General features: G+C 35.4%; 5 protein-coding genes across 8 annotated transcripts; 4 read left to right on the forward strand and 1 right to left on the reverse strand.

The window, feature by feature from the left end:
• The first annotated feature begins 139 nt into the window (after window positions 1-139).
• On the forward strand, window positions 140-2,588 carry LOC124187720 (complex I assembly factor ACAD9, mitochondrial-like). The gene has a single exon (XM_046579783.1). The coding sequence runs from the start codon at window positions 316-318 to the stop codon at window positions 2,206-2,208; it is 1,893 nt and encodes a 630-aa protein (XP_046435739.1). The 5' UTR covers window positions 140-315; the 3' UTR covers window positions 2,209-2,588.
• A 515-nt stretch (window positions 2,589-3,103) lies between these two features.
• LOC124187728 (programmed cell death protein 2-like) lies at window positions 3,104-5,759 on the reverse strand. The gene is made up of 4 exons (XM_046579794.1): window positions 5,106-5,759; window positions 4,479-4,915; window positions 3,914-4,378; window positions 3,104-3,674 (listed from the first exon to the last, which is right to left on the reverse strand). The coding sequence occupies exons 1-4, from the start codon at window positions 5,214-5,216 to the stop codon at window positions 3,407-3,409; spliced, it is 1,281 nt and encodes a 426-aa protein (XP_046435750.1). The 5' UTR covers window positions 5,217-5,759; the 3' UTR covers window positions 3,104-3,406.
• A 4,847-nt stretch (window positions 5,760-10,606) lies between these two features.
• LOC124187735 (protein N-lysine methyltransferase METTL21D-like) lies at window positions 10,607-13,224 on the forward strand. Of its 4 annotated transcripts, none has more exons than XM_046579805.1 (4): window positions 10,607-10,845; window positions 11,542-11,812; window positions 11,911-12,100; window positions 12,287-13,224. In XM_046579805.1, the coding sequence occupies exons 2-4, from the start codon at window positions 11,565-11,567 to the stop codon at window positions 12,536-12,538; spliced, it is 690 nt and encodes a 229-aa protein (XP_046435761.1). In that variant the 5' UTR covers window positions 10,607-10,845; window positions 11,542-11,564; the 3' UTR covers window positions 12,539-13,224. The 4 variants fall into 4 exon arrangements, with proteins under 4 accessions (XP_046435761.1, XP_046435762.1, XP_046435760.1 ...); XM_046579806.1 differs by lacking the exon at window positions 10,607-10,845 and adding an exon at window positions 10,903-11,126; XM_046579804.1 differs by lacking the exon at window positions 10,607-10,845 and adding an exon at window positions 10,904-11,157.
• Window positions 13,225-13,817: 593 nt separating this feature from the next.
• On the forward strand, window positions 13,818-22,402 carry LOC124180796 (kinetochore-associated protein 1-like). The gene is made up of 27 exons (XM_046566591.1): window positions 13,818-14,632; window positions 14,724-14,965; window positions 15,156-15,272; window positions 15,409-15,532; window positions 15,621-15,772; window positions 15,903-16,102; window positions 16,187-16,653; window positions 16,740-16,925; window positions 17,040-17,461; window positions 17,586-17,754; window positions 17,848-17,943; window positions 18,027-18,218; window positions 18,301-18,431; window positions 18,525-18,630; window positions 18,804-19,047; window positions 19,122-19,260; window positions 19,361-19,515; window positions 19,598-19,807; window positions 20,021-20,058; window positions 20,192-20,487; window positions 20,575-20,732; window positions 20,817-21,020; window positions 21,638-21,753; window positions 21,858-21,967; window positions 22,067-22,188; window positions 22,280-22,329; window positions 22,376-22,402. The coding sequence occupies exons 1-27, from the start codon at window positions 14,315-14,317 to the stop codon at window positions 22,400-22,402; spliced, it is 4,791 nt and encodes a 1,596-aa protein (XP_046422547.1). The 5' UTR covers window positions 13,818-14,314.
• On the forward strand, window positions 22,338-25,189 carry LOC124187725 (kinetochore-associated protein 1-like). The gene is made up of 7 exons (XM_046579788.1): window positions 22,338-22,656; window positions 22,743-23,107; window positions 23,204-23,392; window positions 23,507-23,738; window positions 23,870-24,172; window positions 24,776-24,859; window positions 25,024-25,189. Exons 1-7 carry the CDS (start codon window positions 22,495-22,497, stop codon window positions 25,075-25,077), a joined length of 1,389 nt encoding a protein of 462 aa, XP_046435744.1. The 5' UTR covers window positions 22,338-22,494; the 3' UTR covers window positions 25,078-25,189.
• The last annotated feature ends 28 nt before the right edge of the window (window positions 25,190-25,217 follow it).

Below are 25,217 nucleotides of genomic sequence, written 5' to 3' on the forward strand. Positions count from 1 at the left end.
AAACACAACAAAACCTCAGCACTCGGTTGAGTTTCATCAGTTTCATCGTAGTGATATATCTATGTATATATGCTCTAAGACCTATGTAGGGTACTCTGAGGTCTATTGTTGGAACTAAAAAAAGTAGGTTGGTAAAAGAACACAGGTAAAAAATGCTATGGTAGTCAATCTAACGTCATACCGAAACATAGGTTATAACCGGCACTCGGCAGACGACGAATTACGACAAATCGAAACTGTGAGGTTATAATCAGTTTCGTACGGATAAAGTGAAAGATTCGTTCGCAAAACCGAAGTAATAAATCAGCTGATGAAATGTTAACGACTAGAATGTTGCTGAGGCGGCATACGTCGTACTTAAAGTATAGCTACGCTTCTGCCCGACGTTTCACCCAGGCTGCGGAAGAATCAGAGGACATAATAACGAGTCAAGAATATAAATTGGCGCCGTTGCCGCAGAAAAAACCGCAGAGAGAACCATTCGTCAAGAATTTATTTATCGGACGATTCGATAACGACCTGCTTGCCTACCCCGAAGTTCAACCAAACGAGAGGCAAAATCAGTTCAACGCATGGCTCGCGCCAATTGAAGACTGCATTAATCGCAACCTCGAAGTCAAGGAGTCAAATATAAATGTGATATCCAACGAACTGGTGGAGCAGCTCAAGGATTTTGGTGTTTTTCGCGCTACCATCACAGAGGAATATAAGGGCATTGGATTAAACAGTACAGAATATGCCAGATTAATTGAAGTAGTTGGTAAACACCCCTCTTTAGCTTCTTATGTGATTAGCCGCACCGAGCCAACGGAATTGATCCTAAAATACGGTACCGAACAACAGAAACAAAAATTTCTCCCAAGGATCGCAAGTGGCGAACTTATCCCAACTCTTGCATTGGCCGAAGACAATACAGACATTGATGCTATTCCGCTTAATGCTACAGCAGTTGGAACGGAGTGCAAACGATACTACAAGCTCAATGCTGAAAAGATTCATGTCTTGAATGGAAATCAAGCTAACTGTTTTATTGTTCTTGCTAATTGTACAGAAACTAACGACCCGCTACATAGGCCAGATATACCCACTATATTTATCATTGAACGCGAAAATAGCGGAATCGACAGTTCAAAGAAAGTTGAAAACATTGGCCAACGAGGATTAGAAGTGTACAAAGTTAACTTTACAGACACCCTTGTGCCAAGAGAAAATCTACTAGGCTTAATTGGAGGTGCTCCAAAAATTGCGTTAGACTTAATCACCTTAGGTAAAGAATGTATCGGATCGCAGGTGATAGCTATATTGAAAGATTTCATCAACATCTTAACAAAACACGCAATTGAAAGAAAACACTATGATAAACAAATAATGACCTATGATTTTGCAAAAGAAATTATTGCTAAAATGAGCACTGACTTATATGCAATTGAAAGTATGACCTATATGACGACTGGATTGATTGACGAATACAAAGACCAAAACTGCAGTGTCGAAAGTGCCATTGTTGCAGCTTACTCGATGAACAAATGTGTAGATCAAATTTTACAGGGACTGAAATTACTTGGTAGAAAAACTTACCTTAAGGATAGTCCGTATGAACGAATCTATCTGGATGCTTTAGGATTAGCGTTATACAATGAGTCGAGTATAGATTTGCATACGTATATAGCTGTAATGGGTCTTCATCACTCAGGGTCTATTAATTCTGAGACTATTCAAAAGTACAGGAACCCATTCATGTTTCCTTCATTCCTGTTGAAAGAAGTATTTCTCTCAAGCAATGGGCCAGACCTCGCTTTGGATGAATATCTGCACCCGTCTCTCCAAGTCTCTGCAAAATTGCTCCAGGCTGCTGTTCACTGGTTGCACGATGCGGCGGAACAAATGCTGATTACACATGGCACAAAAGTTACTGAAGCTCATATGGAATTACGAAGGCTAGCCGACATGGCAATTGACATTTACATGATGACTGCAGCTCTAGGCAGAGCATCTCGCTCCTATTGCATTGGCCTCAGACTCTCAGAAAAGGATATTGTTATGGCACATAGTATTTGCTGGAATGCTCACAGGAGAGTGAAGAAAAATCATGAGGAAATCAAATTAGGAGACGAAGGAAACTGCGATGATGTGTACAGAATAATTGCTAAAAAGATTTTTGAACAGCATGGATACTTCCCTGAACATCCTCTTAAAAAGAATTTCTGAAGACGGTTTAAAAGTTTGAAAATGAATCATTGTATGTATGATTTACGAACTTATATTAGAGGGACAGAATAAGTGCATAAGTGCTCAGCTAATCACCTTCTATCACTTACGGCAAGTAATGTGACTACTTGAAATGTTCTATATTGTACATTATCCATTTACATATTTATTTTATATTTACTTCACAAGCTTCATTTGATTTAATAAATATTAGTTCACATGAAACTTTTGCACATCTTTCGTATTAACTTTTATCAGAGTTGTCTCAAAGCGATCCATGTTAAATTACAAACAGTAAATTTGATATCAAAGGTGATTATTGTAGAATATTTATATTTTACCTAGAATGGTAGATGCGAAATAAAGAAGTAATTGTTTTATTAGAGGTATTTTTAATAATGAACACTTGGTACAGGTTATAGAATATCACGTTACCAAGATCATGTTGTACTTCAACAAATAAACAAATCAACAGATATATTCACTGTATGTCTATGTCCACACATTTGAACTCAACCTTATATACTGTGTATATTTCATATAGCTTTCGTCCTCTCAATTTAGAACTTTGAGAGATGGAAGATAAATTAGATTTGATTCTCATTAGACTGACTAGATCTTATCCTAAAGTTACTTGAGTAATTTAAAATATTTTTTTACTCTTCTCGTTGTGGACTCGTCTTGTATATTTTCTACGAAATATTCATCAGTTAGCAACACTGCAGAATTTACTAACTATTGCTTGTCAAAACCACGCTGGTGCATACCTACAAATGACTTTAACAGATCCGTCAATTACAAATAACTTTCATTGGCAAGTTTTAAAAAATCCATTGGTAACTTCATAGTCAATGAAAAGTCTCTTAGCTACTATTAGAATTAAACAAATTACATGTAACTGTTCTGATTTATATTTGCGTATATATGTCATCTGAATAGTACATAGTAGATCCTTGTTTGAAGAATAACATTCTAACAAGCAACAGATACTGAATTTTGTTTCAGGAACATTTATGGCTAGAGGTAGGGTATATAATCAGACCACAGATACCCCTTGACTTAAATTACCCTTGCTATTCGGTAGCAGTTCTATTAGGTATATACCGATTATTGGACGGTATCTCCTAGAAAGTTGACTGAATATTTTACTTAGTGTACGTTTCCAAAATATTGTTCTCAGTCAGACCTCTATCGAAAATTAGCATAATTTTTCTGGTAGCACAATAATTGTCTCATCTCTGTATGTATCTGTCGAGGACCAACAGCTACGCAAACAGGTGTATATTAAAACTGTCCCAAACTCAATCTGGAAATCTTGCTCCTGTTGAGTGGCCAATTTTAACTTTGGTATCACAGTTGATAATATTTGTAATTCAAATGTCATCTCTTCTCCACAATGCTTGCATCTACCAACACTTCCTGCCATCGGGTATGGTAGCAACACAGCATTATTATCTCGCGAGTACCTGAAGCAGTGATAAATACGTATATCTTTACGAATATGTTACATAATTTATCAGACTGAATTGTATTTAGTATAAAAAAAAGTTCGGCCATCATATAAAGAAAGTTTAATGAATCGATACCTTAAAAGGGGATACGATTTCTTACTAAGAAAAATTTGCAGATAAAAGTTTTTTTCTAAGGAAATTTGCTGAAATGTTGACGTACACGTACTAATTACCATTGTTTGCATAAACAATACCTGAGAATCTGTCCAGGATTCATCTGTAGTCTAGACATGAAATCATGGAACATCTCATCTCCATGAACTGGAATTCCTTTCTCATATTTTTCTAGAGCAGTATCAGTCGCCTTGCCAGCTCCAGATTCAACGGGAGAATTAGGAATGGAGTCAGGATTAGATTGTTGATATTCAAGAAGTAAATCACGAACATGCTGCGGCACGTGAGAGTTATAATCTTCTTCTTCAACAAAGACAAATATTTCCGAGAATGTTAGGCAAACCTCATCCTTTGATTCTACATGCTGCACGGGCAGAGGTGTAACTTCGTGCAGTAGACTGATCAGATCGTGTTGCGGCTTTGTCGGCGTATCAATGCAGATTACTTCATTTTCTTCACCTTCTATTTCAGCAGAAGCATGAGGTGAATCCAGTCTTCCTACTGCTCCTCCTCCACCGATTGTGGGACTTTCTATACCTGTAGGGCTACAATTAAAAGATTTTTACTTGAGATTATCGTACCGGTGAAATGAAATGAGCTACTCATATATACATCTAAATGTATTCCATTAATTTTGAGACAAACCTGTTGGCATTAGGGTCGTCGACATACAGTTTTGAAAAATTATTACTAAAATCTTGTTCCAAGCTCTTGTTCCATGAGGAAAGATTGAATTGCTTTTGATTAAATGCTACGTTATTTCCATTCTGCTCTGCCATATTATCATTGGAATCATTCCCCCAATCATCTGCATCAGACAACCAGTTTGTCGCTGAATCTGTTCGAACGCTACTACTGGCTGAAGCATTTGTGCTCGTCGTATCTTCGATTGATTGTACTCGAATACAAGTCCAGCTTTCATTTTGGTTCCAACAATTTGGATTAATGCACGTAAATATGTACAGCGTACGGTGGTACTTGGAGTTTTCTAAAGGTGCATAAACTTGCAAGGCTAATAATTGTTGCAGGCCACAGAGACTGCATCGAGGTGTTGAATCGGATGTTTTGCTGTAGTGCCAATCCTGCAGATTGTGATGAAAATTCGTTAGATTTACGTGAAAGACATTAAGCGTGGGAGTGGAAGTATATACTCTATTCATGCAGGCAAAAATAATCAGGCACTAAATTAATGTTCTCATTTGTTTATAAATGACTTTGGAAGAACATATATTGCCAGTGTGTATAATTGTTAATAATTTGGGAAATGCTCACCGGTTTACCGCCGATTTTATTTGTAGTAAAATTCACAAGACAGCGATACTTTTCTGTAACACATTCATCCTCATATCCCAGATAAACTTTCCCGTGTATATCGCGAGCCATTTTTAAGATATAAAATAATTCCTCTGGAAGACTATAAACTGAAGGTAAGTCAGTTTAACAATTAACAGGGATACTTTCTGTCAATAATTACAAAATACACTGACAATTCCATCGTTGTGTGTGACATGCGTTGCTCGCATTCAGCATCGCGCCTGCGCCTGCACAAGGTGTATTGATTTCTAGATACATTGTCCTGGAGATTCTGGAGAAAATGCCGCAGATGTACAAACGGTACAAACGTTGGCTGAAGGTATATAAAGACTGCTAGCTTTATGGGGCTTTTCGTAATCGAAAATGGCGGACATAAATTCATTGACAAGCAGCGCCCTCTGTGTCCTCCCCTACACGCGCAACTCAATCCGGTAAGCGGTCGGTAAGTAGAGGCAACACGAACTGATGTTACCTTCGCTCACCACCTATACCCAGATAATGCAGAGTCGAATATTATTATGCCTATAGAATGACGAACGGGAACAGACTAAACTTTTCATATAGCTCGGTATGGACACCGTATACTTTTCAACTACACAAATTCATTTGAACCAAGTTCGGTAATGTCAATCTAACTCTATCGGGTAGACAAAAATAATGTTATCTAAACAGATGCACAATAAACATGCACTTCGTTTACTGTTAACAGAGTTAGAAACCTTTTCTTGATGCGAAGGATGGGAGACATAGTCGAGGAAGTTAATCAAAGGATGGAAATATACAATTGTTCCTATATATATCTTATGTAATTTCTGTACATATGTTTATACTTAACTCGTACCGTTAACTAAAGATAATAATAGTTATCTTCAGTCAATGCTTATATCTTCATTCCGAATGAAGATGCAGCTGAGATATAAAAATAATTTCTTAACTGACGTTAGATTTCCGTGATTTTTTAAAAATGCAATTTATTTGCAGCAGAAAACTCAGACTTTCCTACACAAAAGTACTACTCGTAAATATTTTTCGGACATCAGGTAAGACTCGATTCTTACTAATGTTTGAGTCTATGCTGTAACAAACCCCGATGAACCTTAGACAATCATTATCACAAAAATAAAAAAAATTTAAAGATGGTCAAGGTTTTTTTTCAACTTCTATTCATATTATCTGGCTAAATTGCGACTGCCAAACTCTAAATTGCCAAAGGTATGTGCACCTTGTTGACTTTGATTAAGAAACGAAATCTATCAAAAGAAAAAAATATATTTATATGGAATTCACTCTGAATCAACTAGAGAAATCCAAGGGTATTATGATTCCACATGCGTTACACATCATCGAAGCGTGGGTTTTATTGAAATGAATTAAATTTACGTAAGAATAAAATTATCATTTGAAAAACTACAATATGTTAGTTTTTGACGCGTGAAAATAAGTTCACGTATGCTCGTTTCCACGCCACCGCAAGCGGTAGAGCACCCGGCGCGTTTTTTTTTACGTGGTATCCCCAGTAGGCCTACTCCACGGAGAATAGTAGCAAGATCGATCTTACGTTTCTCTAAAAATTGCAACTAATTTTTTTGCACATGTTAATTATGGTACATTCGTTTGCCCAATCAATTCTTGCTCGAGTATATTCGCAGTTTGTTCGAAATTTTTGAGTTCATATAACCCGCCGACTACTTATTATCGATGAGAGATGACCGTTTTGATTACAGATGAAAAATGGTTGTTTTAATTATGGATGAAGGGTGATTGTTTTTATCTTACAGGCCAATAAAATTCAGTTACCTGGAACAGATGAAAATATAGTTAGTGACATATGTCGATACAGACAGAAATATGCTTAGCTTAGATGAGTAAAAAATATTACTAACAAAAAAGAGACAAGAGACTTGATTATCTGAAACAGTCAAAAAGTTTGATTAGCTGAAAGAGACAGAAAATTTGATTAGCTGAAACAGACAAAAGGTTTGATTATCTGAAACAGACAAAAAGTTTGGTTAGCTCAAACAGACAAAAGATTCGATTAGCAGAAACAGACAAAAGGTTTGATTAGCTGAAACGGACAAAAAGTTTGATTAGCTGAAACGGACAAAAAGTTTGATTAGCTGAAATAGATAAAAGGTTTGATTAGCTGAAACAGACAAAAGCTTTCATTAACTTCAGTAGATAAAAAACTTGATTGGCTGAAAGAGCCAGAAAATTTTATTACCTGAAACAGACAGAAAGTTTGATTAGCTGAAACAAATAAAATGTTTGATTAGATGAAACAGACGAAAATGTTATTAGCTGAAAGAGACACAAGATTAATTAGCTGAAACAGACAAAAGATTAATTAGCTGAAACAGACGAAGGCATGGTTAACACAATCACATAAGTTCGTACACTGACAAAAAATGGGTCGAGTTCAATATGATATTCGCCTTAATATTCGTTGCTTCGATTATTAATTGTATTGATGAATAAAAAATGTCATCAATTTTTTGAATCGAAAACTCTTTCTGCTTTTAGTTATTAAAGTGAATATCTTTTTTGACTGAACATTCCATAGTTCTTAGTGCATTTGTAAAAAAATTGATTTTGTTGCCCTGAAACAGAAAATAATACGATCATTTAAACGAGTATTTCTGTATATTCCAGATATATTTCATAAATACTTACGCCAACGCTAAAATTTTCCACTACCACTATACACTACAGACATTTTTGTTCCTGCGCGTTGAGCGCCGGTTTTCAAATGCCGCGCTTTCTCTCATAACTGAAAGATATCAAGTCCACGCGCATAAGGCGGCGTGGAACTTGCAAACTTTATTATCCGTTAAAAAATTGACCGAAGAGCTGAAAGATCAGCACATCGAGAGTGCGTAGCTCTTTTATATACTGTTCGCAAAATCGACGCGCAAAAAAGCGTGTCCGATTCCCGTTATTAATTTACGCGCAAACAGCTGCGTTCAATTTTCGCGATTAATCTACGCGCAATAAGGCGCGACAGATTAAACTGCCAAAAAATTTGTATTATCTGGGACTTGTCCCAAAAATTCTGTAGAAACCCAATCCGCATCTGCATCTTTTTGAATTGGATACATTGCTATGCGGATTGTTGTTCTCAGATTACAAATCGAATCGAAATTGGGAGGGAGGTTGGAGGGCATGCATTATTGTGTGGCGTGACGGTCGGTGGTCCTCTTCGACGCGAAGTCTTCGAGCTCAGCATCTCTCCCCATCTAGCGTACCACGGAACGCGATAGATGGTCCAGAGATGCGTGTTGCCCATTCAGACGATCACAGAGATGAATTGAATGGAATAATGATCGGTAGTGACTAAATAATTGAATTGAATAACTATTGAAAAATGTTTGCAAAGTGACAAGAAATAGGAAATTGAATCTCGTTAATATTCAAATCCTCAAAAATGGACGAGAGACTTGAATACGGAGTCTTTTGGTAAAAAAATTTCTATGATCGTTTGACGCTGTGAATTACAAAAGTTATTAACATCACGGTACATCGCGACCTTCCTACCCTTGCCAGTTTCCCAACGGAACCACCCAACGGAAAAAAGACACACTCATCCATAAACGCTGCGACGGATCCCAAAACGCCTACCACCTACCTACCCGGTTACCTATATTCGATCTATACGATTCTCCATTTTTTCCAACACACATCACTCTTCATCATTTGCGCCGTGGTCACTGACTTACATTTTCGTTGGTTACCTGTTGGGAGCAAAATGTTATTGTATCATAATCTGCCTACTCAGAATAAGGTATGGCGGTTGTTCCCGCCAACTCTAGTGTTGTATGTATTATTTTAGTAAATGTTGGCAGACTATCGGTACATTAGCCTTTTGTAAAATTGATTAAAAAACATCCTGTATGCCAATTAGCATTTTTCTAAGCGAGCTAAGCCTGCAGTTGATCAATACTTGTTGGCTGTTAAGAGATTGAAAATGATATATAAGACAATATGCAATGTTATTACGTTACGTTATGCCAGACTTTGAAATTTTATCAATTTAACAATAATGTGATAATTGAATACACTCAAACCTCAGGTGATCCCACCACTTAAACGACATCATCGGTAAATTCAAACGTAGATTATTACATCAGTTACGATACACAATTCGATCTCGCGAGTGCCGAGTAAGCGATGGTTACCTGTCGCGATGCTCATTCCACTTTTAGCAACGTGTAAAATTTCTAACTTTGAGTAAGCTACGGTAGATTCAGTTGCGAAAAAAAAATTATTCTACTGAAAGTCAAGCACGTTGCGATCGTGAATGAGCCTATACCCATGCAGCTAAGAAATCGAAGATTTGTATAACAATTGTTACCGCCACGCCACGTGACAGAGGAATTCCAGGGAAATACCCATAACCTAACACATGCAAACTCACCAACGTTGCCGAGAAATGGAAAAATTACTCGGAAGTCTCTGCTTAAATCTGTAAAAAACAAAACAGAGCACTTGAATTAATTTAACAAATTGGCTTTTCAGTTTGCAAATTAATTATTACTGTTGTCTAGTTTCATATCCATTGCACGTTATGCAAGAATAAAAGTTCGGCTTTATATGTACCACCTTGAATTATCAATCAATAATTAAAATAAGTATAGTTACCTCGACTCTGGGCTGCTCCACACTTCTACATGTAGTAGTTCTTGTAGCATCTCAGGTTGATTGGCGACGCGACGCACTTTTCACATAATTCATATCTTCACTAATCTCTTTTAATCCAAAAATCCGCACCGCAATAACACTCGATTCTACACTCACGTTTTGTGCTGTGGCTGTCTGTTTAAACCGACTGAATAAACTTGCTAACAATGCAACTGCGCATTTGCCGAAAATCAGCAAAAAAAAAAAATAATATTGACACTCGACGCACAGAGACAAAAATAGACATCACTGAAATCGGAAGTTACACAAAACAATGAAAACTCGGGACACGAAATTCACCTTCAACTTTCGCAGGATCTTTTTATTTCAGTAACTCAGTTTTCCTTCAGGCTACACGCTGCTTCTCGTGTAATATTCATATAGGTATGAGTATGGTGGAAATACTCTGATCGAACAACGTGACACAACCTGCACAACGCGGTCTGAATGTTGAACTGATGCTGAGAACACGTGATTCCACTTCGGTTGCTCGTAAACGACTGACGCCGCACGACGCTCGGAAGAGATTTAAGTCTGTTTTCTGAAAGACGCAAGATGATAATCCCCCGCCCCTCATCGCTCTTCCCATGGAGTGGGAGTAGCTGCACGCGCCTGCCTAGGTAATCTTCCCCTCTCGTGGCCCCAACTCGATGGGTAGAGCAACAGAGAGAGCGGGAGAATTATTATCTTCTGTCCTTTAGAGAACCGTTTCGAATCCGTTCACGGGACGCTTAAACCGTTGCTCATGCTCTATTTTATATATTATTTCTATGGTCTCACGGCCGGGTGAAAACACCACGTAAGCTACGCGCAACGCGATCAAATGTTTATAGCATTGCCGTAACCTGCGACGTCAGGAGAAGTATGAATTCTCCGACCACTTAAGGATATTTCTTGAATGGGATTTTCTCAACTTTTCATTTAGTATCCTACAGGCTAATGCCCTCAAACCCTTCTGCATCCTTACTCAACGGCATGTATGTATGCACATACATACGTACGAGATACATGAACCAGATAATGCGTACGTAATATATGTAGTACCTGTAAGATGGCATTAGTAGATTGTATCTGGTTCATAAAAGCGCGTTACTGAGATGCAGGCAGTGGTCGAGCATCCGAATTATGTTCGCAAAGTAGAAGGATGTAAATCATACTTTTCCCCGATTTTTTGCGATGTTAAATGTTTTGACTCGCCAATTATCATCTTTGTTTCTTCGAAAGAGTAGATTTTCCTTTTCTTAGAAGGCTCTATAGAAGTAGAGTCTTCTGTATATTTCGAATCCGGTACACATCTACCAGCGTGTACGGCGATTTCGTTGCTTTTTTGTTTTCGGTTTGTTGACATAATACAATTTAAAATGACGCTTTATCAATTATTTATTTCATTATTAACCGCACATTGTTCACTGATTTTCTTTCTCCATTTTATAGATGAATTATAAAACAAATTTACTCGCAGAAGTAATTACCGTCTTTGACGAAATGTAGTTGCAGGTTAAGCATGCTCCTGCTTTCACTCAATCTCATTATTTTCCGTATTGCTTACTAATCAATTTTGTTCGTTATTTTTCCTATTGTAGACTTTTCGCTGTAAAAATGTTATTCACATTGTATAAGTTTTTTCTTAAATCGCGGGTCATTGTTAACCACATTTGTAATCATGGGCGGATTCTGATTGACATTATATGATTTTCAACAAAGCTGATTTTTTCAAAAGGTATACGTGATTGAAATTCTGCAATGGACAAAGAGGACGACGTTTTTACACGCGAGTTTGAACTGGAAAGTCGAAACGTTACGTTGACATTGTATCAAAAAGAAGTTGGCGACGTTAGTTGTGTCGTGTGGGATGCTTCGTTAGTTTTGGCAAAATATCTTGACGTATTATGCAGTGAAAACAGACTAGGAAAAAATTGGCTTGTTGGTAAGAAAGTACTTGAATTAGGCGCAGGTCTTGGCTGCGTTGGAATGACCGCTGCATGTCTTGGGTATGACATTGTTAGTTACATTCGTGTATTATGATCTGATGATTAAAAACAAGACTTTGCTGCTTTGTTTTGTGATATATTAGTTATAATGATTCCAGGGCTGAAGTTGTTCTCACAGACCTTGCCAATGTACTGCCAGCGCTGAATAAGAATATTGAAATGAACAAAGATCTGTGGAAACAGTCTGGTGGATCTGCTCGAGCTGAAGAACTTGATTGGAGTAAACATGCTGAAATAGATTTTAAGCCTGAAATCATCTTACTGGCAGATTGCGTGTATTACACAGAGGTAAAGACAGCTGAAAATAACGTATGTTTGTTTTCAAAACGACAATGGATACCTATAAATTCAATGCTCGCATTGTATCATTGCCCTGAGATTGAGTGTTCAAATTCTACACACCGTACTGTTTGTGGTGTACCTTATCATTGTATGATTTTGTTGAATTGTGTTGATATGTTTTCAATATTTCAGTCAATAGAACCACTTCTTGATACGCTAGAGAGACTATGTGGAGCTAGAAATGACACGTACGCATTACTCTCACAGGAAGAGAGAGACACACCAAATCAGAAACCAGTTTGGAGCCAATTTGTTGAAGCGATTAAGAAGACGTTTAAAATTACTCCAGTAATGTTGTCAGAACAACACCCCACCTACTCTAGTCATGACATACGTGTGCTTAAACTGACGCTACCGTCAAAGGACAAAAAAGAAACTCAGTAATCAAGTAAAGGTAGCTGATGTCAATATGAGAATTACAGGTGGTAATTTTCTGTTTCATGCAAAGAAATCTCTATGATTTTTTATTTTGTTTAATGCGACTTAGCGGGCATAAATTTTATGGTATGATGAAATATGCACAAATACAATGAATTGGAACGGATGGGGAAATAATAAACTCTCTAATAATTGGAGAAAGGAAATAAACACTAATTTATTTCTCACATGTGTTCGTAAATTGAATGCTTGGTAATGAAAAATCATAACGTAGAAGTCATGGTAATTCACTCGGATTTATGGATATTTTCAACATAAAGTAACTATCTCAAACTTATAATAATGTAATGTACATATCTATTTCAGAGCTTTGGATTATTAACATATTTTTATGACTGCATATTGACGTGGTTTGTGGCTAAAATCTCCAAGATTCATAGAATCTGATTGTGTTGTCTCAAAAGTTTCATAACATGATTGGTTACCTATGTGGTGTTTCAAGGATAATGGTCATACTTTTGAAATATTTTTAAATCTCAGGAATATTTTTTACAAGTTACATATGGCTCTAGTTACTCTTCCGTGTTGGTTAACAAATTTCAATATTTCTCCAATTCTAGATGGTTCACATCTGAACTTAGGGAATTCAATTTCACCAACAGTGTAAAACATAATCGCTTATACCTGAATGGGAAAAGAACATTTATTTTATAAAATAGAAATTGTTTCGTCACAGAGATTAACATATGAGTTAAGATCAGTATGAATGAAAAGCTTGGCTTCCACGATGTTATTGCGTTAAGGGTTAACAAAAATATTTCGTGAAGTCGATCAGATATCTGAATACGCTATTAGGAACAGTCTAAAACTAAATCTACAGAAATTTTCAGTATCCCATGTGTGGTAGTGAGGTATGTGTGCAGAGCTGTAAAAGTAAAAAAAATATCTAGATTATTTTGAAATTTCATTTTCTATTACTTTTGTGACAGTGTTCACACAAAGTTTATTGGGTGTTGTTGCAACATGTACTCAAGTATTCATAACAATTGTATATTTTCTAATTTCAAACAAATAAATGACAAATATTATTTTTATACGAAAAAGTCTGTTTGCTGATAAAAATGAACTAGCTTTATATAAGCCTCAAAAATTTAACCTAAATTGAAGCATGAAAATATTGATTTTCTGCATCAGCCCCCTTTTTGTTGATGAAAATTTAGTTATGTATCTTGCAAGTATGTACATAAGTTACATACCTATAAGTACACTATACATATAATTTCATCCCTGTATTATAACCCATTTCCGATATTTTTTTATTTTCTATATCAAGAAGTGGTTTCTAATCCTCACTTGTGTAATCAAGTATGGAGCGTATGGGACAGCGTGTTCAACATGTGGTCATATCGTGGGTGGAAATAAGGTTACATAAAATAACCGACGTGACGTTCATTGATACAAAGTTGCATGTTGAAATTTAAATGTGTTAATTACGCAGTTAAAAGGAGAACCTGCAATCGCTGTTGCCGCCGTTGTCGGGAGCACCACGAGTTATCTCAAACTATGGTCAAATTGACAACTTACGTTTAAATTAACAGCAGCACCACGATTAACGATTTGCAGCTAAAATAGGCTCACATTTCATAACCCCAAGATGCTTTAGCAATATGACTACGTATTTCAATTACAGTTAGACGAAATATAATCTGCGCGCTTTGTCCAATAAAGAATGAAGATTTGTAAAACGAAGCATAGAACACTGATCCACTTGATATATTTGGAATGGACTATAATACTATCTTGTCGAAATTCAAACTTCAACCAACGGTCTGCTTGGCAAAAGTTTTTAAAAGTTTACTTTCAGTGATTTCATTGATAATATTTACTGAAGTGGCCAATTTAGTGAATGTGAAAAGATATGTTTTCGTAGAAACCCTGTCAGGGTTACTGAATAAAACTATGGCTCTGTGGAACAAGATATCCTCAGGATTTGATACTGAAGATGAAACTGTCAATTTTGGAGTCAGCCGAACCGTGGCAGAGAGTTTTGATTCTGTTTACGAAACAACTACCCTTGCCACTATCGAAGCAGACAGCGAGGTTCTCGATTCATTATTTATCTATACATGCGTTTAATAAAACATGAATTTTCTTTGCAAACTTTTATGTAACAATTATTCTATTTGTTCAGGTCCTCGAGAACCCAAAGGTTATTGCATCTATACAGAACTCTACACTATGCGTAGTGGTAGATAAGTCGATTACTGTATTTAATAGTACTACAAGCCAAGGAATGAGAGTGTGTATCGGGTTTGATACTATAATAACATCTTTTTGTCTCTCGAAGGACTTGTCCTTTTTGTTCGTCACTTCAACTGACGGAACTCTGTATTGTTTGAATCTGGAAGCTGATGGGCGATTGGTTTTCTTCAGGTACATATGTTAGTTTCAAGAATTATTGAACGCCATCCTCTTTGTTTTTTTTTATTACCATAGCTATTCACGGAGAGACATCAAAAGATATGAGGACGTGCGTACATCCACAGAGTTTTTTTAAGCACGTGTATGCATTATTTTAAACTATACACAGCATCAAATTTAATAAGCTCATTAATTTCGTCAGGCATGTTATTCAGGATCACCACAAGCCAGATGAAGTTATATTGAACATTTTCTTGGAAGACAGTTTCAACGATGTCCCAGATTTATTACTCGTTACTTCAAAAGGACGCATTTACAGGTATTAATTAATACATTATGTCCGCTAATTTATCTTATAGTTGTTAGTGATCTTCATATTTTCATACAAACTTTTCTGAAGAGAGAGTGATTTGCTTGGTATAATAATTATCTAGTATACACATATTTATTTCCAGATTATCAGGATTCACTGAGGAAGTTATGGATTCCGTGCTTGATGTGGATGATGTTACACAGCTTGAAGAACTTACACTGACCGTTCAGTGTTCTCCATTGTTCAGAGAAAACAATCCTCAAGAAGTAATGCAATGTGTTGTTAGATTTGGGTAGTTAATTTTTTCGAATGCAAAATGTCACTATTGATAGTTAAATTTATTTTAAATTTCAGGTCATATTTAGCAAAATTGGTGCTTTGGATGAAAAACAATCTATAGTTATGATTCGTAACAATCTGTTATCCATTTGGCCAAGCGGGCGTTCTTGTTCATTGAATGCTTTACCCTACAAATATGTCAAAGTACAATGTTTTAAACATACTAGGTGAGATGAAATTTTTAAAACTACCTCATAAGTATGGATACACAAGATCTACGGTTTTTGTAAAATATTCTCCGATTTTCAGTTCGGTTCAAAAATCGAAATTTTTCATCTTTTTCTTTTTTAACTTCAGATTATTACTATGTCTACGTACAGACGGAGCTATAAATGTTGTTTGTTCTTCAACGCTTCTTGCAAAAAAAGTTTGGGATGGACGTGCTTCAGACATAGAAATTATGGAAGACCAGCCCGATTGCCCGATTCGAATTCTTATTCTCTTAGTGGCAGAATCAGGTAGTGCAACTACATTTATGCAGCTTGTTTCGTTTCCTGGTACGTACTGCATGAAAATATTTTATTATGAGATATTAAATTTATCGTTAGTCTAAAATTGTACTCTATTTAAAATACCTTCAGGTTTTGAAGTTAAATTCAATCTCGAAGTTCCAACAATGACCTATTTGGTCAGCTTGGATACCAGTTCTATGGATGAAATAGTATTTTTAGAAGGAGCCAGCAAGACTTCATCAGTTATCGACACCATTAAAGTAAAAGTAGTGGAAGATAAATTGCCGGAATTTCGAATGCAGAGATTATTGAAACGTGGCCAATATCATGAGGCTGAAAGTTTTGCCAAGAGGTTTCACCTGAGTTTGAATGCGATTCACTGTGCCAGGGCCACTGTACTTTCACAGCAGTTATATTCTGTCACAGACTACAGTGAGACGACAAACGTATTGAATGCATTGTTCAATACTCTTGATAAAATTGAAAACGTTGAAGATATTTTTAAATATTGTCATAACACCATCACTTCTGACATTGAACATGCCAAGCAGCTGGTCTCGTATGCACAACATCGTTTGATGAAAAATGCAGCAGAGGTAATGCATACTCATATGTATGAAGGAATTACATTTGTTTTATGGCAGATTGTTTTGAACCATTGTACGAATGGATTATTTTTTAGAAAAAAAGTGATGTTCTGATAGCCACATACCTGTTTATCCTGAACAGTACCTTACTCAGAATTGAAACTTATGAAATGATTCATCAAACTAGGGAAAATACTATGACGTATAACGAGGATATTGGCAGTTGGGCCCAGTTTTTTAAAGCAGATTTATTTAATATGTGTAAAAGTTATCTCATGAATGTAAGTTTTTACAAAAAATACCTTCATTCATCACTTCATGTGCTTTTACACTACGTGTTTAGCTTAATAACTTCAATGAGATTAAAAATACAATAAAATATTAACTTTTTCCAGAGTGAATTGAAAGTTGCAGCTCTGATATGGGTACGACATTGCTCCACTTTAGCGGAATTTATGACCACAGAAGTCGTTAGAGACATGTTGGAGATTATTCCAGATGGACTGGTCCAGCATGACTTATGGCCATGGCTGCTTCACTTTGTGCCTTCCGTTCTATCCGTTTTTCCCGATGGTTTGTCAGAAATAGTTACATGGGGATACAAACGGGCGAAATTATTTGAAAAATATGATCCAAATAACTGGCCAAGGAATGGACTCAATTTCTGCAAAAGCTTTATAAAGCTGCTTAATCTTGATGAATCTCAATCATTTTCACTTTTACATCAACAATACACGACTGAACATTCACCATTACAACATCTAGCTGATATTATTCAAGCCTTGACCGATTTGATGGAACTCAAAAAGAATCACAGGTTCATATATATGCATAATACAATGTTATTAATATTATTTTGTAGTTGTACCACTAATGATCTTTATATCAGCAGCATAATTTGAAACCACTAAAACAATAATTGTTTGATGCATTCATTTTAGATTGATTGTAGAAATCAAAGCATATATGGGAGAGCCCATAGAAGTAGCACATTTGCTGTTAAGCAAGGTATATCCCCAAGAAGTTGGTCATTTTGTCGAAAGCTTTCTACATCAATACATGCTTAATCATTCGTTAAAGAATGATTATGTATTGATACTCTATATTCAGGTGTGTGTTGTATTTTGCACGTGAAAATAGGACGTGTGATTATTATATTATTACATCTTATCATATCTTATCATATTTCAATTTATAATGTAGAAAACACTGAAATCCACAAAGGAATGGTGGTATTGGCAAGAAGCCCCATGGGAACAAAAGATAGCTAGTGTTGTTGCTTGTATACACAATGTAGAGGTAAATTATTTATAAAACTGTTAGTAATTCTGATAGAACTAAATCTATATACATATAGATAAGAAATTATTGTACTTTTATAGACCCGATTGCAACAAGTTGTGGATATATTGAAGAAAGCGTCTGTACCATGGAGTCCTACAATATTGGCGTTAGTTGATGCTAGCAGCTCCATTAAGCATTCCTTGGTTTCTACTATAAGAAATGAACGAAATTCAGTTGCGTTAAAAGTGATATTAAAGAAATATGGCTATCAACACATAGGTGTCACAGATGTAAGTATAAAATCTTTCTGTCTTGTTTCATCGAACTGGAATTCTGGTTATTATACGACTTGGAATTTGTTCCCAATTTCAGATATTGCCCCAATATATGGTAAAACAAAACCGTGATGGATGGCTTGAAGATTTGTATGAAGTGACAAAAAATAATCATTCGTTCAAGACTAGAGCTTTTTCCTTCTGCGTCAATTTCTTTCTGAACAAAGGGTATGCTTGAAACTTTGTATGCTCATAATTCGAACATTGGTTTCTTGAAAATGATTTAAGTAATTTTTTACTTATTTTGTTAAAAAATTTTAGTGATCTGATGCAAATGATGTATGTACTGAATAATCTGCCTTGTGATGATGCAGCATATTGTTGCAACCAAGTTATAAATTACATAAGCATTTGTCTAAGATTCCAGGTAATTTGTTTTAACAATTTCGTATAATCTCACTACGATTGTTTTTCTTTGTACGCGAATTCCATAAGGAGTCCCCAAATTATGGGCAACATTATTTATCTATTTGTCTGTAATGATTTCAGCTTTAGTAATTAAAATATTATAACTTTCAAATCTTTGCCAATTTTTTTTAGGAAATGAACAATAGTGCCGATTATTATGCAGAAGTAATATCCTCAGTCCAAGACAAGTTGAGAAATATTCCAATATCCACACTAAATTTTGATAGATTCATGCGTGAGGATATCTTGATCACTGCATCTGAATTAAAATCTATATGTCTTCTGCGTAAAGAATTTGGATTGGTTGTAACCTTAACAGAATATCAGACTGATCGTGAAATTATTCTAAAAAACTATCTCGAACAGTTGTGCAATGGTAAGCATTTTGACTTGATCTAGGTATACATCCTTGTGCATGTTCAGTAATTAATTTTGTGCTCCCATAATTAGATAATAAAACATTATCTGGATGGACCATGTATAAGAGAGCTGTGAGGATAGCGGATCTTTTACGGTTGCCACGAATTTCAGCGATATGTTTGTTACTTGAGATTAGCCGCAATATAGAAGTACTCAAGTTTTATATCGAGTAAGCAGAATAGTTGCAATAGTGCAAAGTATCATGTTACTAATATATTTGTAAAACGTGTCAAAAAAATTTTCTTGAAAACATTAATGTTGTTTATCAGAGCAGTGAAAGAGGTTGGTTCCTTCCCAGCAAACGAATGTCATTACGTGAAGAAATTATGCCAAATTTTTATATTTGATTTGAAAATCGAAGAGTTGGGAATAATACACCATCTGAAACACATGTCCACATCCGCTTTAGACAATTGTACAATTGGTTTGTATATAGTTATTTGCTTGTCTGTTACTTTCTAACAGTCTCTGACTTTTCACATTCCAACTATTTTATTGTACTTCAGGAGAACTGTCAGGGATTTTACTATCAACGGTCTGGAGTAATATGAGTTCCAACTTAACTAGCAATCTATACATTGATGGAACAGAAATGAGAAATGAAGTAGCTGATAAACTGAAGTGGAGATTATACAAAATCTATACAGACTCTGCAATGTGTTCTAACGAAATGATTTTACCGTTCTTCGTGGAAGCGTTTCAACTTTATTCATCCTGTATGTATAGTTCAAAATATTATACTACCCAATATTTAATCATATTTCATTGATCATTTCGAGTTGTGTAAGAACACATTTCCGACTGACGGAGGATTGTCAAAATTTTTTACATTAATACTATTCACGCAAACTGTGTATCTTGAATATGATTATTATATCATCTGACACTTCAACTTTACATTGATATAAGAAGGAAACGTCTATTTTCAGATAAATGGCAGTATACAGGCCCCATTGTTATGGTTGAGGTGTGTATCTGAGGTATATTGCAACAGTCAAGAAAAAAATAAAAATTTACTCAACATTAGATATGCTTTCACTAGGTTAAACAACACGATTCATTGAGACAAAAATTACGAATAATGAATTTTAATATTTCAGACAGGTTGCTCAGATAGACTCATTAGTCTAGTAAACAAAGTAAAAGCTATCCCAAAGGAACGTTACAACCTCTTTTTACTTCAGATTTTAAATACTTTAATATCCCATTGCTCTTCCATAACCACTGTAAAAGAAGAAATTGTCGTTGCTGTTAAACCAGTTCGAGACAACTGCTTGCGAACATTACTGCACAGAATAATCAGTGCTCGTACATTGGATCTGCAGTCGGGTTTGTCTTGTCTTTACATGTTTTCCGAGCAAGAGTCTCTCAAATGGCTAACATCAGCTTGCCAAACGTAAGTGAATCGTTTTGGGAATGCTTGTTTGAGCACTGAACAGCAGTCAATTTTAGTATCATTAAAACTTGTTCTCATACTTACCAGATACCAAACAGATTATTCACGACTACGTGCAGTAGCAGATCTTGGTTATGAATATTGTCGCTTGTCAAAAAATGACGTGCATATAAATTACTTCACACACTTTCGAGTGCGTCATTATTGGGAACGAAAACTACATGATTATGGTATTCATCATAAAGGTAAAAATGTCTTGTCTCTTGATAATGTACTTTCATTATTTAATTTGATCCGGTTAAATTTAGAAGGATAATTTTTGCGTACAGAAATATTTACCAGTGATACAAAGGGCAAGCAATATATTTTAGAACGACTTATGCGCTCTGAGATACCGGGATTTGTCAATTTACTCAAGGAGTTCTGCGCTGATTTTGAATTCGACTTTGATGAATGCTACATCTTGTATCTTGATGTGTTGTTGAAGCACTGGAATCCTAAAGTAAAAGTGGTAGAATCGAACGGCGAAAACGGTGAGCAAAAGTCCCTCCGTTGGGAAGTTGCATGAATTTTTCTTTTTAATTTCAGATTTTAGTAGTTTGGGAAATGATAATTCCGTCATTTGTTTTCTTTTTTCGTTTGAAACAAAGTCAAAGAAAATAATCGGCTGGTCGAAAAAGGTACTGTGTCTTAGCATGAGGTCACTTATGCTAAATTGTATCTACAACTGAAGGGTGGCACAGCAAAACGGTGTAAGTGCTAAAATATGAAATATACGTGTTTTTTCCTTGAAAAATTGTTTAAAATCCATATACACGTCCTTGCAAAACGATATGGCTGACAAAAATTTATTCGCGAAATTATAAAAAGAAAGAGATTGCAAGACTGAAAAGTACTTTTTGATTCCAGTTATAAATTGATCAATCAAATTTTGGGACAGTTTTTTTTACTCTCCTGAAAAATATAATGACGGCACTTACACTATTTTGCCGTGCAATCCTTCAACTGCAAACTGCTTCACTTTATGCATGTATGAAAAGCAAAAACTTTTTCCATGAAACTTCCCCATTGAAATTGTCGATTTATACTTTAATATTTTTTACTGCAGAATATATGTTCATTATTTAGTATATAATATATAATACTTTAGAATTAAGAATCAACGAGGATGACATTACTACGCTTCAAAAGAACTGCAAGCAAGTTGCTGCTATGATAGAAGACAAATTGGCCATGAAGAATCATCTTGCAACTTTATGGCCGAAGGTTTGTTTAAAGAATCGTTATTTGCTATTTATGTATAAATTAACTTTCAAATAATTCCAAAATGAAAAATAAACCATTAAAAATTCATTAACGTTTTATTGCAGATTAATTTTTATCACTATGAAGTGTTTCTTTTAATCATGGAATTACTTGGGGACAATAACGAGCAGCTATTAAATCACCTTTGTTTCTTACAAAACTATTTTCGATATGGGTGAGTTATGTTTTTTACAAAAAAAGAATATATCGTACATAATAGAATGAATATAATAATCGCGGAAATCAACGTATTTCCTTAATATTTATATTCCAGCCTCCCAACACAGATAGAATGTGAAGAATGGGCCCAGCTGTGCTCAGAGAATAATTCTCTACCAACAATAGCAAAATGGAGATTTCCTTTCCTGCCAAAAATTGACCAGTGGAAATTAATAAGTAATTTCGACAATTGCAAGATTAAATTCACCCTATCCAAGTATATGCTATACTGAGTGAAAATTAATTACCCAAATTATTGAAATTTCAGCACCAGAATTGAATTTATCGACTTACAAAAAATGGCTAGAAGTAGCTACAGTATTGAACTTGCAAGTTTATGTAATTTGTTCAGTGGCTATAAAAGGAAGTGTATCACAAGTCTGGGGCTTGAAAGATGAGTCAAAAACAAGAAATTCGAGTGAATGGGTGGTCCATTTAAAGAATCCTGCCCTGCTCGAAGATATTAAAAAGTGTATTCGACATATGGAAGATCAGCATGCTCTTTATTATGGCATGGCTGCTCTTTACTATGTCGTTAATCATACCCCACCAGGGGCAGATCAAGCAGCAGCTGCCCAAGAGTGTTATGCTCATGCTCAGAAGTGGGCTCAAGCATCAGCACAGTCCGACAAAGCAATGATAGAGGTGAGCAGAGCTAAATTTATCTGAATATTTTAACAGTGACCAATTTTTTGATATTAATAGTACACAAAAACCATTTTTTTCCACAGAAAATCAAATTTAAATATCTACAACTTACCGCTAAACACATTTTATATACACATGGATTAGGTAGTAGCGATTATCTGCAACTGGTCCTTTCTCCAGAGCGACTTGTTCGTAGGCTATACATGGATCAAAGTATAGTACTAAGATGTCGGGGAGCTACTGAGAACAGACCTGATGTTAATTCTGCTGTGAATGCACTTGGAAAACTTTTTTCCCTCAACATCATACAACTTCGATTAGAATTACTTGAGGAATGGTTACAACCTAGCGACAGTGGTTCGAAATTGGATGACAGCATCACTTATAACATTGCTGCTATAACGTCTCAAACCGAAGACAATATCGTCAATGACGATAATCTGCTGAGGTACATTGTAGTCAAACAAAAATGAAAGTGTTTTTAAAAAAATTGAAAAATTATTGGATACTCTTGATTTTTGCTGACATAATATTTGTTGCACAGGGCATGCTATCTGCTTGAATGGGGAGATAAAGTGATGTCTGCAAATTACTTGATCAACATTGGGTTTGATATGACAAACGATGCTTCCTTTAGACCCGGAATTCAATTCCGAGCTCTAAGTGTACTCTTGTCCATTACTGATTCGGCAACAGTACAAGACCTCACTAAACGAGACTTGCAAAGTATCAAGTAATTCAATTATTTAATATATCTAATATATCAGTGTTGCCTTTCTAAATATACATTGTCACAAATCCATTCCATTATACATGCTGATCACACAATATTTGTACTAATTTTCAGACTGTACATGAAATCACTGCAATATATAAGTAAATTGGAAAGACTAGGACTTACATTCAGTATGCATGGATTTGAAAGTTCTCCAAAACTGGAACTGGTGCAAATGTTGTTTAGAAGTCATGCACATTTGCCAGAGGCACTCGTTCTCATTTTGCAAATGTGCTTGGATTTTGGAATAAAAGATTATACTTTGTGGGATGGGGCATTAAGTGCTATGGCAAAAATGTGTATGGTATGTATAACATATTCATCTAATTATACCTACTCGTTATCATCTGTTTGTTTCCTCATGCAAATTACTTCTTCGCAACTCTGTTAAATTTCATCTACAAATCTGCTAAATTATCGTATTTTTCTTTGCAGATCAGAGAACTAGAAAAAATTTTGCCAAAACTATCAACTGTAAGCTACACGATAGGCTGTAAGGGCTATACTAAGGCTTGGGAAGTAATAATTTGGGAACCATTCAGGAAAACAGATACTGTTCTTTCTTCAAAGCAGTTCGACGAATGTGTGACATCAATTTGTCTCTTGCACTCGTGTCCTGTAGCAAACAAATTAAATCTTGAGCCGATCATAAAAGTCTGTTTTGAGACAAATCATCCTGAACTTGCTGCTGCAATTTTACCATTTCTGAATAAGAATGATGTGGATTTCGTTGTAAAGGTAAGAGAATGACAGTAGGGGCCATTCAACAAATATTTTCGTTATTTTCTAAACGATTTTAGATCCTTCCCTCTCATGTAACAATAGCCCCGAAAATAAGTCACAGATCTCGACTCCCCTCTGTCTTTTGGGTCTATTGATTCATAATTCGATCTGTTGGTAAGATTGTTTATAATAAAACGTATTCGAGATATTAAAAATGTAAATTTTGAATCATGGAAAGGATTTTGTTGCTTGGCAGTGAAAAGATAGGCACCCCTTGATTTCTTTCTCTAGGGATCTCTGGTGCCAAAACACGAATTCTATAGACAAAAACCAAACGACACACTTTTCAGCCCCCCCCCCCCCCCCCCCCCCCCCAAATAGCGAACGTATTTGTTGAATGGCTTCATATTCAATTGTTAGAATTTGATATTAGTATATGAAATATGATAAGTATATGAATTGCAGGGAAAATTTGGTAAAAATTCTTAATATTCCGGTGCATATTTACTAAGCTGTATTCTTGTAAAATAACCACCATTATGTTATTTTAATTTTACTCTGAAAGGTGCAGTTTGATTGTGAAATTGTTATGGCTAACTGTCATATTTCACTTTTCAGACAATAAGCTCATCCTATGATGTGTTTAAAGTTATAGACAACCTCCGTGCTCTTCTAGAAAAGGGAATTCTCACGGTTTCACATGTAAGTGACCCTACCTCTAACATAAAATTATTTTGTAACGATAAATCTTTTTATTTGTCCCTGAAATATATCATTTAGTTATGAGACTAAAGTATATTTCTGAAGGATTAAAATTTTGAATCTAGCGTATAGACTTTTTTAATTTTAATGTTCGGGATTTCCAGTCGGTGCGTATATTGGAAAAATTGGTACAATCAGACGTGACGAAAAATGAGTGAACATACAATGTTAATAACATGTGAATATGAATGTAATGTGACATAGATCAGAAAATTATAATTATATTTTTTTATGTAACTTGAATAAATTGTACATAAAAAAAGTTGAAAATACCTAATAATAATTTTGGAGAGTTACG

This window comes from Neodiprion fabricii, chromosome 1, assembly GCF_021155785.1.
Source record: "Neodiprion fabricii isolate iyNeoFabr1 chromosome 1, iyNeoFabr1.1, whole genome shotgun sequence".
In the NCBI taxonomy this organism is placed as follows: Eukaryota; Metazoa; Arthropoda; class Insecta; order Hymenoptera; family Diprionidae; genus Neodiprion; species Neodiprion fabricii.

Coding starts and splice junctions, on each gene's coding strand:
- LOC124187720 (XM_046579783.1), top strand. CDS start 316: ATGTTAACGACTAGAATGTTGCTGAGGCGGCATACGTCGTACTTAAAG.
- LOC124187728 (XM_046579794.1), bottom strand. CDS start 5,216: ATGGCTCGCGATATACACGGGAAAGTTTATCTGGGATATGAGGATGAA. Junction 4,379..4,478: donor GACGACCCTAATGCCAACAG/GTTTGTCTCAAA, acceptor TTTTAATTGTAG/CCCTACAGGTATAGAAAGTC. Junction 3,675..3,913: donor AATCCTGGACAGATTCTCAG/GTATTGTTTATG, acceptor TCACTGCTTCAG/GTACTCGCGAGATAATAATG.
- LOC124187735 (XM_046579805.1), top strand. CDS start 11,565: ATGGACAAAGAGGACGACGTTTTTACACGCGAGTTTGAACTGGAAAGT. Junction 11,813..11,910: donor ATGACCGCTGCATGTCTTGG/GTATGACATTGT, acceptor TAATGATTCCAG/GGCTGAAGTTGTTCTCACAG. Junction 12,101..12,286: donor ATTGCGTGTATTACACAGAG/GTAAAGACAGCT, acceptor TCAATATTTCAG/TCAATAGAACCACTTCTTGA.
- LOC124180796 (XM_046566591.1), top strand. CDS start 14,315: ATGGACTATAATACTATCTTGTCGAAATTCAAACTTCAACCAACGGTC. Junction 17,755..17,847: donor TATTGATACTCTATATTCAG/GTGTGTGTTGTA, acceptor TTTATAATGTAG/AAAACACTGAAATCCACAAA. Junction 21,021..21,637: donor AGAATCGAACGGCGAAAACG/GTGAGCAAAAGT, acceptor ATAATACTTTAG/AATTAAGAATCAACGAGGAT.
- LOC124187725 (XM_046579788.1), top strand. CDS start 22,495: ATGGAAGATCAGCATGCTCTTTATTATGGCATGGCTGCTCTTTACTAT. Junction 23,108..23,203: donor AATGACGATAATCTGCTGAG/GTACATTGTAGT, acceptor TTTGTTGCACAG/GGCATGCTATCTGCTTGAAT. Junction 23,739..23,869: donor CTATGGCAAAAATGTGTATG/GTATGTATAACA, acceptor TTTTCTTTGCAG/ATCAGAGAACTAGAAAAAAT.